The sequence below is a fragment of the Desmodus rotundus genome, chromosome 13 (assembly GCF_022682495.2).
Source record: "Desmodus rotundus isolate HL8 chromosome 13, HLdesRot8A.1, whole genome shotgun sequence".
Taxonomy (NCBI): domain Eukaryota; kingdom Metazoa; phylum Chordata; class Mammalia; order Chiroptera; family Phyllostomidae; genus Desmodus; species Desmodus rotundus.
The window spans coordinates 92,905,958-92,918,263 of NC_071399.1; the positions used below are offsets into that span (position 1 = coordinate 92,905,958).

The 12,306-nt window shown below is 54.7% G+C and overlaps 1 protein-coding gene across 3 annotated transcripts in view; it reads right to left on the bottom strand.

Moving 5' to 3' along the window:
* DCLK1 (doublecortin like kinase 1) overlaps positions 1-12,306 on the bottom strand; it is a 246,453-nt gene that overhangs the window by 48,175 nt on the left and 185,972 nt on the right. For all 3 annotated transcript variants that reach the window (XM_053916496.2, XM_053916497.2, XM_053916499.1), the window contains 4 exons: positions 9,531-9,618; positions 6,991-7,099; positions 883-940; positions 247-366 (listed from right to left, as the gene is read on the bottom strand). In XM_053916496.2, coding sequence (XP_053772471.1) covers positions 247-366; positions 883-940; positions 6,991-7,099; positions 9,531-9,618 — 375 coding nt within the window. The remainder of the gene's footprint in view (positions 1-246; positions 367-882; positions 941-6,990; positions 7,100-9,530; positions 9,619-12,306) is intronic.

Sequence of the window (12,306 nt, forward strand, 5' to 3'; positions counted from 1 at the left end):
CCTCTCCTGCTCACACTATCACTCCTAGGCAGGTACACCCAAGGGAACTGAGACTCAGAGGTACCCCAAGGTCGGGGAGCTAGTAGGTCAAGGCCGGGACTTGAACTCTGTGGTGTAGTTCTAACACCGATACTCTTCACCATGATGCCAGTGTACACGGAGGAGAGACGGCACACCGATGGGGGAAACACAGCAGTTGTCGCACAGGACAGCGTGGGGCTTATTTCTTCTTTCCGAGATACCCACCTTCACCAGCTCCATGACGAGGTACAGTTCCGTCGGCACATCCATCTCTTCAATCAGAAGAACGATGTTGGGATGCTTCACTCTCCTGAGGATGGACACCTCGTTCTGGATCATGTGCTCCTGCCCAGGGCGAAAGCGGTCTTAACAGACACACCCGAGCGCAGGAGGCGCTACTTCAGGGGAGCGATGAGGACGCTGCCGCACTATGAGAAGGCCGAGGGGCATGCGTTTTGGTAAAATATAAGGGGTATTTCTTAGATTCCGGCATTTGGACAGCCTAGAATTGCCAACAGGCGTTGAAGGTCCTTAGACCATACTCGTGATTTCAGAAACAACTGAAATTATCGCAACAACTACAAGTTCAAGTGGGAGCGGGGAACGAAACCTAAGGCCACAAGAGTAATGGAAGAAAGAAACCAAACGAGCGAATAAGGGGAAGGAGTGAAAATAACATGCAGTCATTCTAGCTCACTTTATCCCAGGACTATTCATAAAGGTAAAATCTGATTAGTCTACGACTCCCTATTCCACCAAAACGCAGCGGCTGGGGTGAGTTGATGCTTATTTGGGAGCTGATTTCTGTGTTTCTTCCTGCCCCCGATGCTGTATTTCCACAAGAATAAACCTCATACATACTTTGCCTCGACATTTGCTTTTCTTGATAATTTTCAGAGCATACTCTCTAGCCGTCGACCTGCAATGAGAAAAAAAAAATTTAAGTAAACTTAATTTGAGATACAGCGAATCATCTTGTCAAAGACATCTTGCTTATCCCATAGACCTTGCCTCGTGGTATAAATATTTCATGAATGACTCTTTTTTTCCAAGAAACATGTAAACTCTCAGGAACTGAGCAAGTGTGAAGACAGCACTCACGCTCGCGTGGAAACACCAGGATCGGCCCTTGAGGCCGTGCCTGTCCTGACACCAGCACTCTGGCCCTGGCCCACCTGAGACAGCTGTGTTCCTGCCCCTCCTCTTTCCAGCGTCTGGAAGGGTCACTCTCCTGGAAGTGTGGCCTTGGCCGCTTCTTGAATGGGCCACATGCACGTTTCTCACCGGAAGCCCTGAAGGAGCAGTTCACTCTCTCTAGACTTGGGTTCCGGGTAGGAGCCCATGAGGTCGTCTAGAGAACCCACGGCTGATAAGTTTGTGGTGCAGAAAGGGACACAACCTTGACCTAAGCTTCCTGCAGCCTCTTGGGTGATGGCTGTCCCATGTCACAGAAACACAACGGAGGTGACAGTGAAAATCAACTCACCCTCCGAAGCCATGGGGCAGTGTTACAAGCAGGAGCTTTTGGGGTCTCTGGTTCCTCCGTGACGCACGTGGGCGGGAGGTTTGGCCACAACGGCCACCTGTAAAGAGCTTCCTGAGCTGTGTGACCATCACTAAGACACTGTGGTGCCGGCCACCACACGTTTACTGCCAGAGGACACCACGAGGACGTAATGATCGTAATCGACCCTACGTGACAGGCCATGCCTCTTCATTTCCGATGGGAAACCAGGGCCTCCGGCCTCTTCCCTGCAGGCAAAGCCAACTTTCAGAATCCAAACGCACCCAGTGGGAGTGAGGTGGATAAAGAGCAGCATTTTAAAACAGGGTTTTAAAGTCCTCATTATGGAAAATCAAAGGGGCTTCCCAGTCACACGGGTAGAGGAAGGGAGTGGCTCGCTGTGAAGGCATCAGGAGGCCAGGCATCAGCTCTGTGTTTCAGGGGCACATCAGACAGGTCCTGTCGTTTGCTTCTAGACATGCGTCTTCTGTCCCAGGCCCAGGCCCCTGCGTGACGCCAGCTCAAAGAAGACAATAAATGTGGACCGAATTTTTGTAATTACATCGGATGACTAAAACAGAACCAAATAATCTCGTGGAAGCCTATTTTCTCCACTAGGCGGCTTTTCAGATCAGATGGGAGAAGGTGGGCCCCTCCCTCTGCCTCAGGGGCTCCAGGCAGAGAGGCTCCAGGCACCCCTAGCTGATTTGGTCTTGTTGGTCCTTCAGGTCCCAGCTGTGCGAAGAGGGGGTGATGGAGGACGGGTGAGCGGGCCTTGGCCAGGCGCTGGGCCTGGGTGCTCAACGTGCCCCCCGCTTCCCCAGACACCAGACCATGGGCCAGCCCGCGGTGCAGCGGGGAGGAAAGCACTTCAGGAAGAGGGAACACGAAAGACCGACCGTCAGGAAAGTGAAATGCGTGGGTGTGCAGACACGTGAGAAAGCAAAGTTACTCACGTCCGAAGAAGAGTCACAGGGCCCTTAAGTAGCCTCCCCTTACGAGGCGTCTGAAGACTTGTCTGCAGACTGAAGAATCCGTATCCAAGAGGAAAAGTAAGAGTTGAAGTATTTCTGCATTCTGCTTTTCGAGAATCACTAGAAAGATTATGGCAACGCCAATCGGAGGCTAGAATCCCTGAGCAACTTCCTAGCTGGATGAGAAGGTTTCATGGGACGGCAGGCACGTCTGGACTCGTGGGCTGGCTGCTTGGAGCAAAGTCCGCTGTCCCAGAACTGGCCAGGGAGGGAGGCTGGAGCCGATGCCCCATTCCTGCTCGGTCTTGTCACCAAGTGGGTGGACGGAAGGACGGTGCGGGGAGGGGAGAAGAGGGGGCTTCCCTGCGTTGGCCATCTCACCCTCCATTTCCGTGGAATGAGGGATGCCAAGCCCTCGGGGGAAATGCTTGTGAGCCCAGCTGCAGAGGTCCCAGGCTTCCTAGGAAAGTGCCTTCTGGGCTCCCCACCCAGAATCTTACACAGCAGGATGAAACACGCCCTTAGCTTCCGCCAGACGATGCACCCCGCGGGGGACCTCCAACATCAACCCTGCCGATTTCCTTCCTCAGTTCCTCGAGGGCAGAACTACAAAGTCAGAATTAGACCCTCATTCCTGGAAGTACGTGTTTATGAGAGAGGAGCTGTGTCTGGAAAACGAGCCCCCCCAACAGGTGTGAGGACCGAATGGATGCCATGTAATAAAAATCTAACCGCTTGCTTTGAGTTGCTAAGTGAAAACACTCGGAGAGAACTAAAACCCGCAGTAAAGTATCCGCCTTCCTGCGTACCTTGAACTCCGAAGGGGTGCCTGCCTGCGTGACCCGTCAGCCAGCAGTTTCAAGCATGTGCAGAGGGAGGCCCGGTCCTTGGCCCCAAGGAGTCTGTGGTTTGGTATCTTGAGAAGCATGCTAAACACCTGTGTCTCTGGTTCGGAAGTTACACGCCTGCCTGCCCTCCGCTGGGCCTGGGGACCCCTGACCACCATGGCCAAAGCCTCAGCATGAGCTTTGTTTTCCCTCTGGGCTGCGGGAACTCAGCGTTCCCCTCTGACTGACTTTGACCCTGGGCCCGAACCACTGGAGAGAAATTTCCAAATGTGACCCATGTGAGCCGAACCTAATTTTTAATGTTCACACTGAGAATGGTCTGGAGAAATCTATCTGGTTTAACTTCCTGGTTCTCGTCCCCAGCCAGTGCCCTTGCCCCTCCCTCCCCGAGGGGCAGAAGGATGCTCGGGAAAGGGAGCGGGCGACAGGGATGCAGCTGCCCTGGGCTGACGTGCTTTCTCTCGTTGTTTGCTGTGTTTGGGAAGTTTTTAAAAATAGTTTGTGGATTTGGAAAAGGAAGAGCAGCTTCGTAATCATAGCATTCCTCCACCATGGCTTCCTCCACCATGGCGATTTCTGCAGTTCAGGCAACTGTCTGTGATGGGTGGGTTCTGCAGGGGAGGGGCCGTCTGGCTCCCTGTACAGCCCAGAAGTGCCCAGCTCGGGCCTGAGCCAGCGGGGGCTGCAGACGTGTGAATGCAGCAGTGGGCACTCTGGACAATGGTGGCGGTGAGGACAGCGGTCCTCAGTGGCAAGGGTCAGTCAACAGCCCACTTTGTCCAGCGGGTAACGAGAATAAAGCTACAGCTCAGCCTCCTTGGGGTGGGGGGACTGCCAAAGGCAGAGAACGGGCACATCCCTAATCTAACATCTGCGGAGTGAGGCTGTGGTCTGAGTCTGAACTTGACCCTAGGCTATCAGGTGCCAGAGCACCCCAGGAAGGACGGGGGAGAACACTATCAGCGAGCTAGCTGAGCAGCATTGAAGCTCTTCACCCCACTCACTTCCCGGTCCCCCTTCTGAACGGCACGTGGGTCACTCTCGAGGCCCGAGAGCCCTCGGGGACCTGTCACTACTCCTGACCGCGCCACTCAACCCTTGGCTTGTGTGGTGATCAGACCACGCGGGGCCCGGGAAGCCCGAGGCAAGGGTACCTCACCGGGAGCCCTCTGCTGGGCCCCAACCTCTTGTTGGTGCCTCTCTGCAGTTTGCCTTTTCTCTGGGGCCTCAGAATGCTGCAGAAAACAGCTTCGAAACAGAGAATGCCTTTGGCATGTCCCAGGGCTCCTGAGGGCCCTTGGATGTGGCAGCCCCTGTGGAAAGATGCGGGCATGGGACCGAGCACAGGAAGGCCAGGGGAGCACTGGTATTGAGACCAGCGTTGTAGCAACATCCTCCCCAGGACAGCACACTATTAACAGAGCGGGGAAAATACTTGCTCTTGTTAATACATATTCATCCTTCCAAATGTGGCAGGAGGTCCCCGCCAGCAGTGTGCCATTCACAACCTTCTCAGCTTGCTTTTGTTTTCTCGGACCTCTGGAAACTATTAAAAGAATGTTTCCTGATGCCTCCGGGGAGGGAGGGCACATGCCATATGTCCGCGGCGGGAGGGGAGTACCAACACTTTCTGGTGTTTAGACTCTGACGGCTCGGACCGCGAGGCCCAGAGGGTGGACTCAGTCAAAACACACGCCCCCCAAACTGGAAAGAGAGAAATGAACGCCAGGCAGAAAGATGAGGAAGTTCTATCGTGGGGAGACCAGTACTGCCGAACGGAGACACCGCTCCGACCCATGCACTCGAGGGGACAAGCAGCAGGGGCCACCGCACCACACTCAGCAGCTGACAGACGCTGGCAGGTACCCAGACGGCCCGCCGTGGAAGGGCTTGGCAACCTGCTGACAACAATGGGTTTTCTGCTGCGGCGGGGACGAATGTGCTCCCAGCCACGTGAAATCACACAGCCACACACACTCCCATCCACCGCCTCAGCGGGCGCTCTTCCCATTCAGTTTCTGTCCTTTCCGCCCAGGGACAAATGCAGTATGCGTGGCTGTGGCCCAGCTAAGCCATGTCCTGCGGGAGCTGCCTTGCTGGGGACAGGGGAGAAGGGTGGCCAGGCGTGTGGGTTCTGGAGAGGGGCTCGGACCTGCGCCTTGGGAAGGACTTACGGAGCTGAGCCATCCTGGGCTTCCTTTGTATGAAATAGAAACAGCACTGATAGCATGGAATTATTGCGGTATTTAAAGGAGGCAACAGATGGTAAGGGTGCGTCGTTTTTGCTCAGGGAACAGTGGTCGCTCCTGGTTCTGGACGCATGATGCCCAGGAATGGAAAAGGACACATTTCCCTCTGGCAGAGACCAACGGCGGTCAGGCCTGGGGCCGAGGAGGGAGAGAGAGAAAGGGCAGTGAAGGGCTTTCCTGAACCCCCGATGGCCAGCCCCTCCCCCCTCACGAAGAGTGGCCGCCCCTGTGCACACTGTGGGAAGATCCCGGCCCGCCGGGCATGTGGGGAGGAGTGAAGTTTGGGGTCCCCTGCCCAAGGGTGGCTTCCTGGGGGTGCCCCTGCCTCCACCAAGGAAGCAGCTTCTAAAGCGTGGCAGCAGGTTCGTGGAGCAAATCAGGGGACAGTGGCCAAACTAGGGACACTCCTGGTGTCTGAGGCCCAGCGCAGACTTCCCGACTGACTGCTTCTAAGCCAGAGGCCCCCGGACGAGCACAAGCTCTGCTCTTCAGGCTACAGCTTCTAGTCGGGTCTGGCGTCTCTCTGCACAGGCGCGCGCGGGGAGGGGCGCTGTTCTCCTATGCGCCCAGACATTGGTGGGGCCCCCGGGCCCACAGGGGCAGAGACAGGCTTCAGGGAGGCCTGCCCACCCCGGGGCCAGCTCCCTCCCGCTGGGAAGGAGACGGGCTCCCCCTGACGTTTCTGCACTCTGCTCGCCCAGCGCAGAGGAGATGCTACCGGCTGAAAGCCCGCAGCCACGCGAGACACGGATTCCAACCTGATGCTGGGCTCAGGGTGCAAGGCTCCTGTGTCGGGGCTGTAGCTCTGTCAGTCGTCACTCCTCCCTCTCGTCACCACCAGCTCCGGTCCCTGATTGGGCGTCCAGATCCCACGGGCTAACCTTGCCCTCTACACCCTTCCCTTGGGCTCGCCACGGGACCTGGCTCTCACTAAACATTTCAACGCACTAAGTACCGTTTTTGCAGGGATCAGCACATATACACTTCAAAGCTTTTCAAGGATATTATAGTTAATTTCATGACTGTATGTGATATATATATATTCTATACAAGAATGTCTAATCTCTACAAAATGCCTGAGAAAGAGTACAGGAAAAAAAATTACTCAAAGTACGCACATGTCCTTTTTGAACAAAATGAAAGGACTTACCTGAAAAATCTGGCAAAGTTTTGCTGAGTACATTAAACAGAAAAATCAAAGTCCTTAATTTATAGATTGTCCCCAGGAATCACAATACACTTGTCAAATCTTTTTTTTTTTTCTGTTTTTACATCTGGGCCTGAGGCATTAACCGATCCCACCTGTGTCTGCAGAGGGCCGAGAAAGACGCGGTCTCGGAAAACGCACCACCGGTGTTTCCTTTACCACTGGGGGCGCGCGGCTGCCTCCTCACCTTTCCACACATTCCTTGACCACCGCGAAGTTGCCGTCCCCGATGGTCCGTCCGACTTTGTACCGCTCGGTGATGGTGGCCGGGATCTGGAAGCCCTCCTCCGACACTTCTGGAAGAAGCGATGGTGTGCTTTTACCGGTGGGGCAGGGAACGCGGGCGCGGCGAAGAGGAGGCGGTGGCCAGCACCACCGAACAGACTGGACCCGACTGGGACCCGTGTGTCCTCGTCTGGACAGGGAGGCCAGCGCCCCTGCTGACACTGTGCACTCACTGCGACAGCATCATCGGGCAGAGGTGTGAGCCCACGTGCATGAGGGGCCTCCGAGGGGGACACTGGGGTCAACTTGATCAACAGCACTGAGGGCACACTCACTGGGTGCGGGGAAAGGCCATTTCTAGGTCTGGCTCTGGAGGGACCCCTCGGTGGCCTGCCGTGGGCGCCCTGAGCCTCACCCTACCCTGAAAGGGAGGTCTCCGGAAACTTCCGTAGGAACTGAGCCCCCATGGCCACCCCTCCCCGTATCAATGAGCTGATCTTAGACAAGGTTCTCGCCAGCAACCTGCGGAGCAGATGTTGAGAGAAAATTGCAATATCTATTATGTCTGCGAACAGCACAGTTTTGTAGATTCAATTACGGGAGTGCCACTAACACAACACATTCCCCCCTAAAATGTATTCTGAAATTTGCTACAAATGCCTAATAATGCTTTATATATTCAAGGCCGTAAAACTAAATAAGCCACACTTTAGGACACATAAATATACTGGGTAACCTTTAACATCTTAGGGGTATAAAAAGCCTTTTACGGCTGGGCCCTAAAATTTACATGCGGGAAGGTTATAAATCCCCACTCTGCCTCAGGCAACCTGGATACGAAATGGGGTGGAAGCCTGGTGCGCCTTCGAAACACGCTCCAGCTCTGACCTTGAACCATAAACCGAGACTGAACATTCCTTCTCGGAGTACAATGAAAACCTCAGGCGGTGAGCGGGGCTCCCTCGGTGAGTTCTGCGATCTCGTTTAATCTGCGTCGATGGGGAATGACAAATGGAAACTCGAAATGAGCAGACATCTGCTCGAGGCCCCTGACTCTGGTTAGGGGGTAGACGGCCCTCAGTGGGCCCCACCTGGGGTTCTAGGGTGCGTGGGGCTCCTGCAGCCTCCTCACTGGAAGCTCTCCCAGTGGTTTCCAGAACAAAGACAGAGCCAGAGCCAATTAACCTCCAACCCCTATCCTCTCTCCCCGAAAGGAGCCAACAATTTTGCCTGATTGAAAGACTCAGCCTGGGTTTTTGTTTATTGGGTTTTGTTTTGTTTTCTACTCCACGGGAATTAGAGGAGATGGTTGGAGAAATTTCAAGTCCACTGCAAAGCACCCGAGTTTACAACCACCTGTCAGAGGACATGCTGTTAAGGCTTTTAAGGACAAGGATGAGGGAAGTCAGCACCCTCGGCTGTTGGACGGGGGAAAGAAGAAGGTACCGCCACCGCCCTCCGTGGGAGCGCCAGCGTTTGGACTATTGATAAAACGTGTCCCTTAGGCTTTTGTCCCTAAGAAAGCTTCGCCAAGGGCTGGCCTACTCATGGACTTTTTCGTGTCAAGAGGGAAATGTGACGCGTTGGAACAAAAGAGGCTTCCGGAAGGCTGGGTTTCCGACTTCCGGAAATACAAAACAAGCCTGATATTCCATGGCTGTTGGGAAATAATTCTTGGGCAAATCAGTTATCTCACTTGACATAATCACAGGGCTCCCCCGGCAAGGTACTTTTCAGGGAAATTCAGTCAAATCATTTAAAACAAATGAGGGGAGCTGATTCTTTCACAGCAGTTTGATCCTATCCATTTTTCTAAATACCTTCCCAGAATTGACTGGAGCCCGTCAGCCCCGGGGAGGAAGCCGGAGTCTCTGGCAGAAGAGGAAGGAAGGCAGGGAGGGCTGGAGAGGCTCACTACCCAAAACCATCCTGGGAGCCAGTGAACACGGCAGCTCTGGGTCAAGGTCATCTGACCACATCTGTGACCCCTGGGTCAAGGGCATCTGACCACATCTGTGACCCCATCCTGGAGAAGTTCTCAAGTGAATTACTTCAAAGTACAGCGAATATTTTCACCACTGTCATCAGCTCATTCTTTTCGTAAATCCGTCTTTTCACGGACTGCGGTCCCTGCAGTAGAGTCCATCTGCAGGGCCAGAGGGGGGGACGGTGGGAGGGGGGATGCTAAACGTGAACAGAACCTGGGAAAACGAAGGCAGGAGTGACCCCCTTTCACTCCCAATAGCTGGCCTGCTGAGGCTACTCACACACTCGGAGGATTTGGCGCTTCATGAGATCAGGCTGTCACTTCCCCTCCTGGTCCCCGCAGAGTGGAGGCGACCGCTGGCGGGAGTCACAGCCAACCCTATCCCCTTGCTATTACGGCCCCCTTCGTTCTGCTGGAGGAGGTACAGTTTCTGGGGGTAAATCTCGCCACCCGTCCTCAGCCCCCACCCCCGGCCAAGCAGAGTCTTCCTTTAAGACAGCAAGCCCCACGCTCACCGCCTTCTCCCGGCCCGTCGTTCTCGTCCATTGAGCTGCAGACTTTGGTGGACGCGAGGGAGGTGGACGAGCCGCCATGCTGGGAGCCCTGCAGGGGGGACAGGCCAGAACAGAAACTTGCGGTCAGGGTGCCCAGCCCCCGGGGCGGTGCCCAGCCCAGAGTCCCGGGGGACAGCGGCACCCATGACCCGGGAGGAAGGGGGGCTTTAGACCACTCAGTCAGGGAGGCACCCCCTTCCCGCCCTGTCAACCAGGGACAGATTGGGCTGACCGGGTCCGGCTCATCACCCTCCATGGGGATGGGCCATGGCTTTTATTCCTTTGACTCAAGGCGGCCACTCTCCAGCTCCGTCTCCACGGGGCGGATGGGAGGCGCTTCGCCTCCCTTGCCGCTGTCTGCCTGCCTACGGGCCTCACTCAGGGTACCGTGCCGATCGCAGGGACTGGGCTTCTATTCTCACCCCAGAAAGATTTCCTCTTCAGTTTGGTTTTAGACATAGCCTAAAAAAAATTATCCAGCCTCACCACATCCCTGGAGAAAGCTTCAAGAGTGGGTTTGTTCAGTACCCGCTTTGCGATGAAGACACAGGCCCTCGGCGCGGGGTCGATGTGTTAAATGTCACACACAAAAGCCCAAGGCCACCGCGGGAATAAAAGCCTTTGCCTGGTGATTCCTTGTATCTGGGGGGACTGTGACCCAAGACCCATGAGGGCGAACAGGGTGACCACTCCGTCCGAAAGCCCAGAGGAGGCAACAACCGGTATTTAACGTTCTGATCAGCCACGGGGCAGAAGGCAACAACCAACATGCCCGTCTCTGCATCTGTCCCCAGAAAAACCCATTTGCACATTGCAGTGCTATTTCTAAATAGCAAACGCAGCTTGTCCTAAAAGATCTTCCTTCTGTTTCCCTGCTTTACCCACGTGGTTGGCCCGATGGGAGCCGGAGGCAGTGAGGGGGCCGTGTCGGCTCGGGGCGGCTGTCTGCGAGGCAGAGAAGGGAAAGAGCACCTCCTGACAGACTAACAGCGACGGGGTGGCGAGAAGCACCGCTGACCTATTTTTCCGCTGCTTACCTGTCTCCCCTCCACCAACTCCCCACTCCAGCCAACCTGGCCGAAGTGGGAGGGAAGAGAAGTTTTATGTGATTTCATCATGACCTGCAGTAGCTTGCAGATTTTCATCTTCAGCGAAGATCACTGTAATGGGGGAAACACTACCTAAATCCCCACGGGGCTATCGGCGTCCACGGCCACCAACCATTTTCCTGGGCGAGGCTAAGCTGAGCATGTCCAAGCTCACAGGTGACACAATTGGGGCAGAAGCTCAGTTGCCAGCAGTGACACATCTGCTTCCTTCCAGGACGTTCTAGAGGTTCTGAGGTTCCTTTAGTAACCCTCCAATGGCACACGGTCCCTGCGGTGTGCCCTTCACGTCCCAGCGCCAGTAGAAGCCACTGCTAACCAGCCTGGGGACTGGAGCGCTTTCCTCCAGCCCCGCTTTGTGACCCAGCAGCAGGCATTGGCCCCATGTCAGGCCAGAAAGCGGAATTCAGAGCTCTTGGTGGGACGCTACGCAGTCACAGCCCGCTCTGTCACCGGTATTGCGACTGCAGGAACCTCTAACCCCTGCTCGGAAGCAAGACAGATTTTTTTTTGCTGCTGGTGCCTGGAAAAAAAATAAATGGTAACGTTACCACATTTGAGGGGAAGGTGTGTGTTTTCCAGAATGGCGAGATCTTCGATCCCCCGCCTCATTGCCTCCGCTGCGGTCTTCCAAACAGGAAAGCAGGGACATGCTTTCTGAAACGGGGGTCTCCTCTTCCAGGTGTCCCCTCCTTGGCTTTCTTCCCACAGCGTCACCAGTGGGGTGAACTGATGTAGGCAGGCTGTGGTTTGGGGGGGCAGGGGCTGCTGTGCCACGTGGTGGTTTAGATTTTAGAACACAAAGATACATTCTTTCATCGGGCACCAGAATTAACAGATTGGCAGCACAGGTGGCCACGGTTTCTGTACGCAACTCCAACCACTTGTTCTTTTAATAAGAACATCAGCTGCCCAACACAGACCTCTGACCTGAAGTATATAAAAACATCTTTTAAACCGTAATGTTCAGAAACTTGCTGGCTATGACTCATGGAACTGCCCTCGCAGCTAATGGGCCAACAGCGCCCCCAGACGTCAGGTGTCCGAGCGCTTGGCCCAGGGCCAGCCGTGCTTTCTCCACCTTAGGAACAGAAATCCTCAAGGAGTTTAAACTCTTTGAAAACACGAAAGGGGGTAAAACAGGTCTGCTTATGTTTAAAATCACTTGTTTTCAACTTTCAGCTTGGGTGTTGGAAAACGCTCCCCAAGCCGTATTGAATTCCATGCTGCCTGAGACTGACGGAGGACGGACAGTTTTAAGAGAGAGACTTAGTTTAGTTACAAATAGGCTACTCTGAAAATTAATAGTGCTCTTCTTACTTATTGTGCTCCGACAGAGTAAAATACAGGTACTAGATTCCTACTGGTGTTATCGCTTCTTTTCCCCCAAAGAAGCAAGGCAGTTAACATTTTATAGAAATACTTTCCTAAGACAAGGCCCATTCGTGGGTTCAAAGAACTACAGGCACCGGGATGGACCTTATACATGGCCTGTTCCACCCGACTTCCCTGCAGAAACCGATGCCCAGGACAAGCATCCCAGCTAGGTCCTCGTCAGACTCCCGCCTGGGGACCTCCAGCACCGGACCCAGTGCAGCCCGGGGCAGCCCTTCCGCTGTTAACGTGAGGCC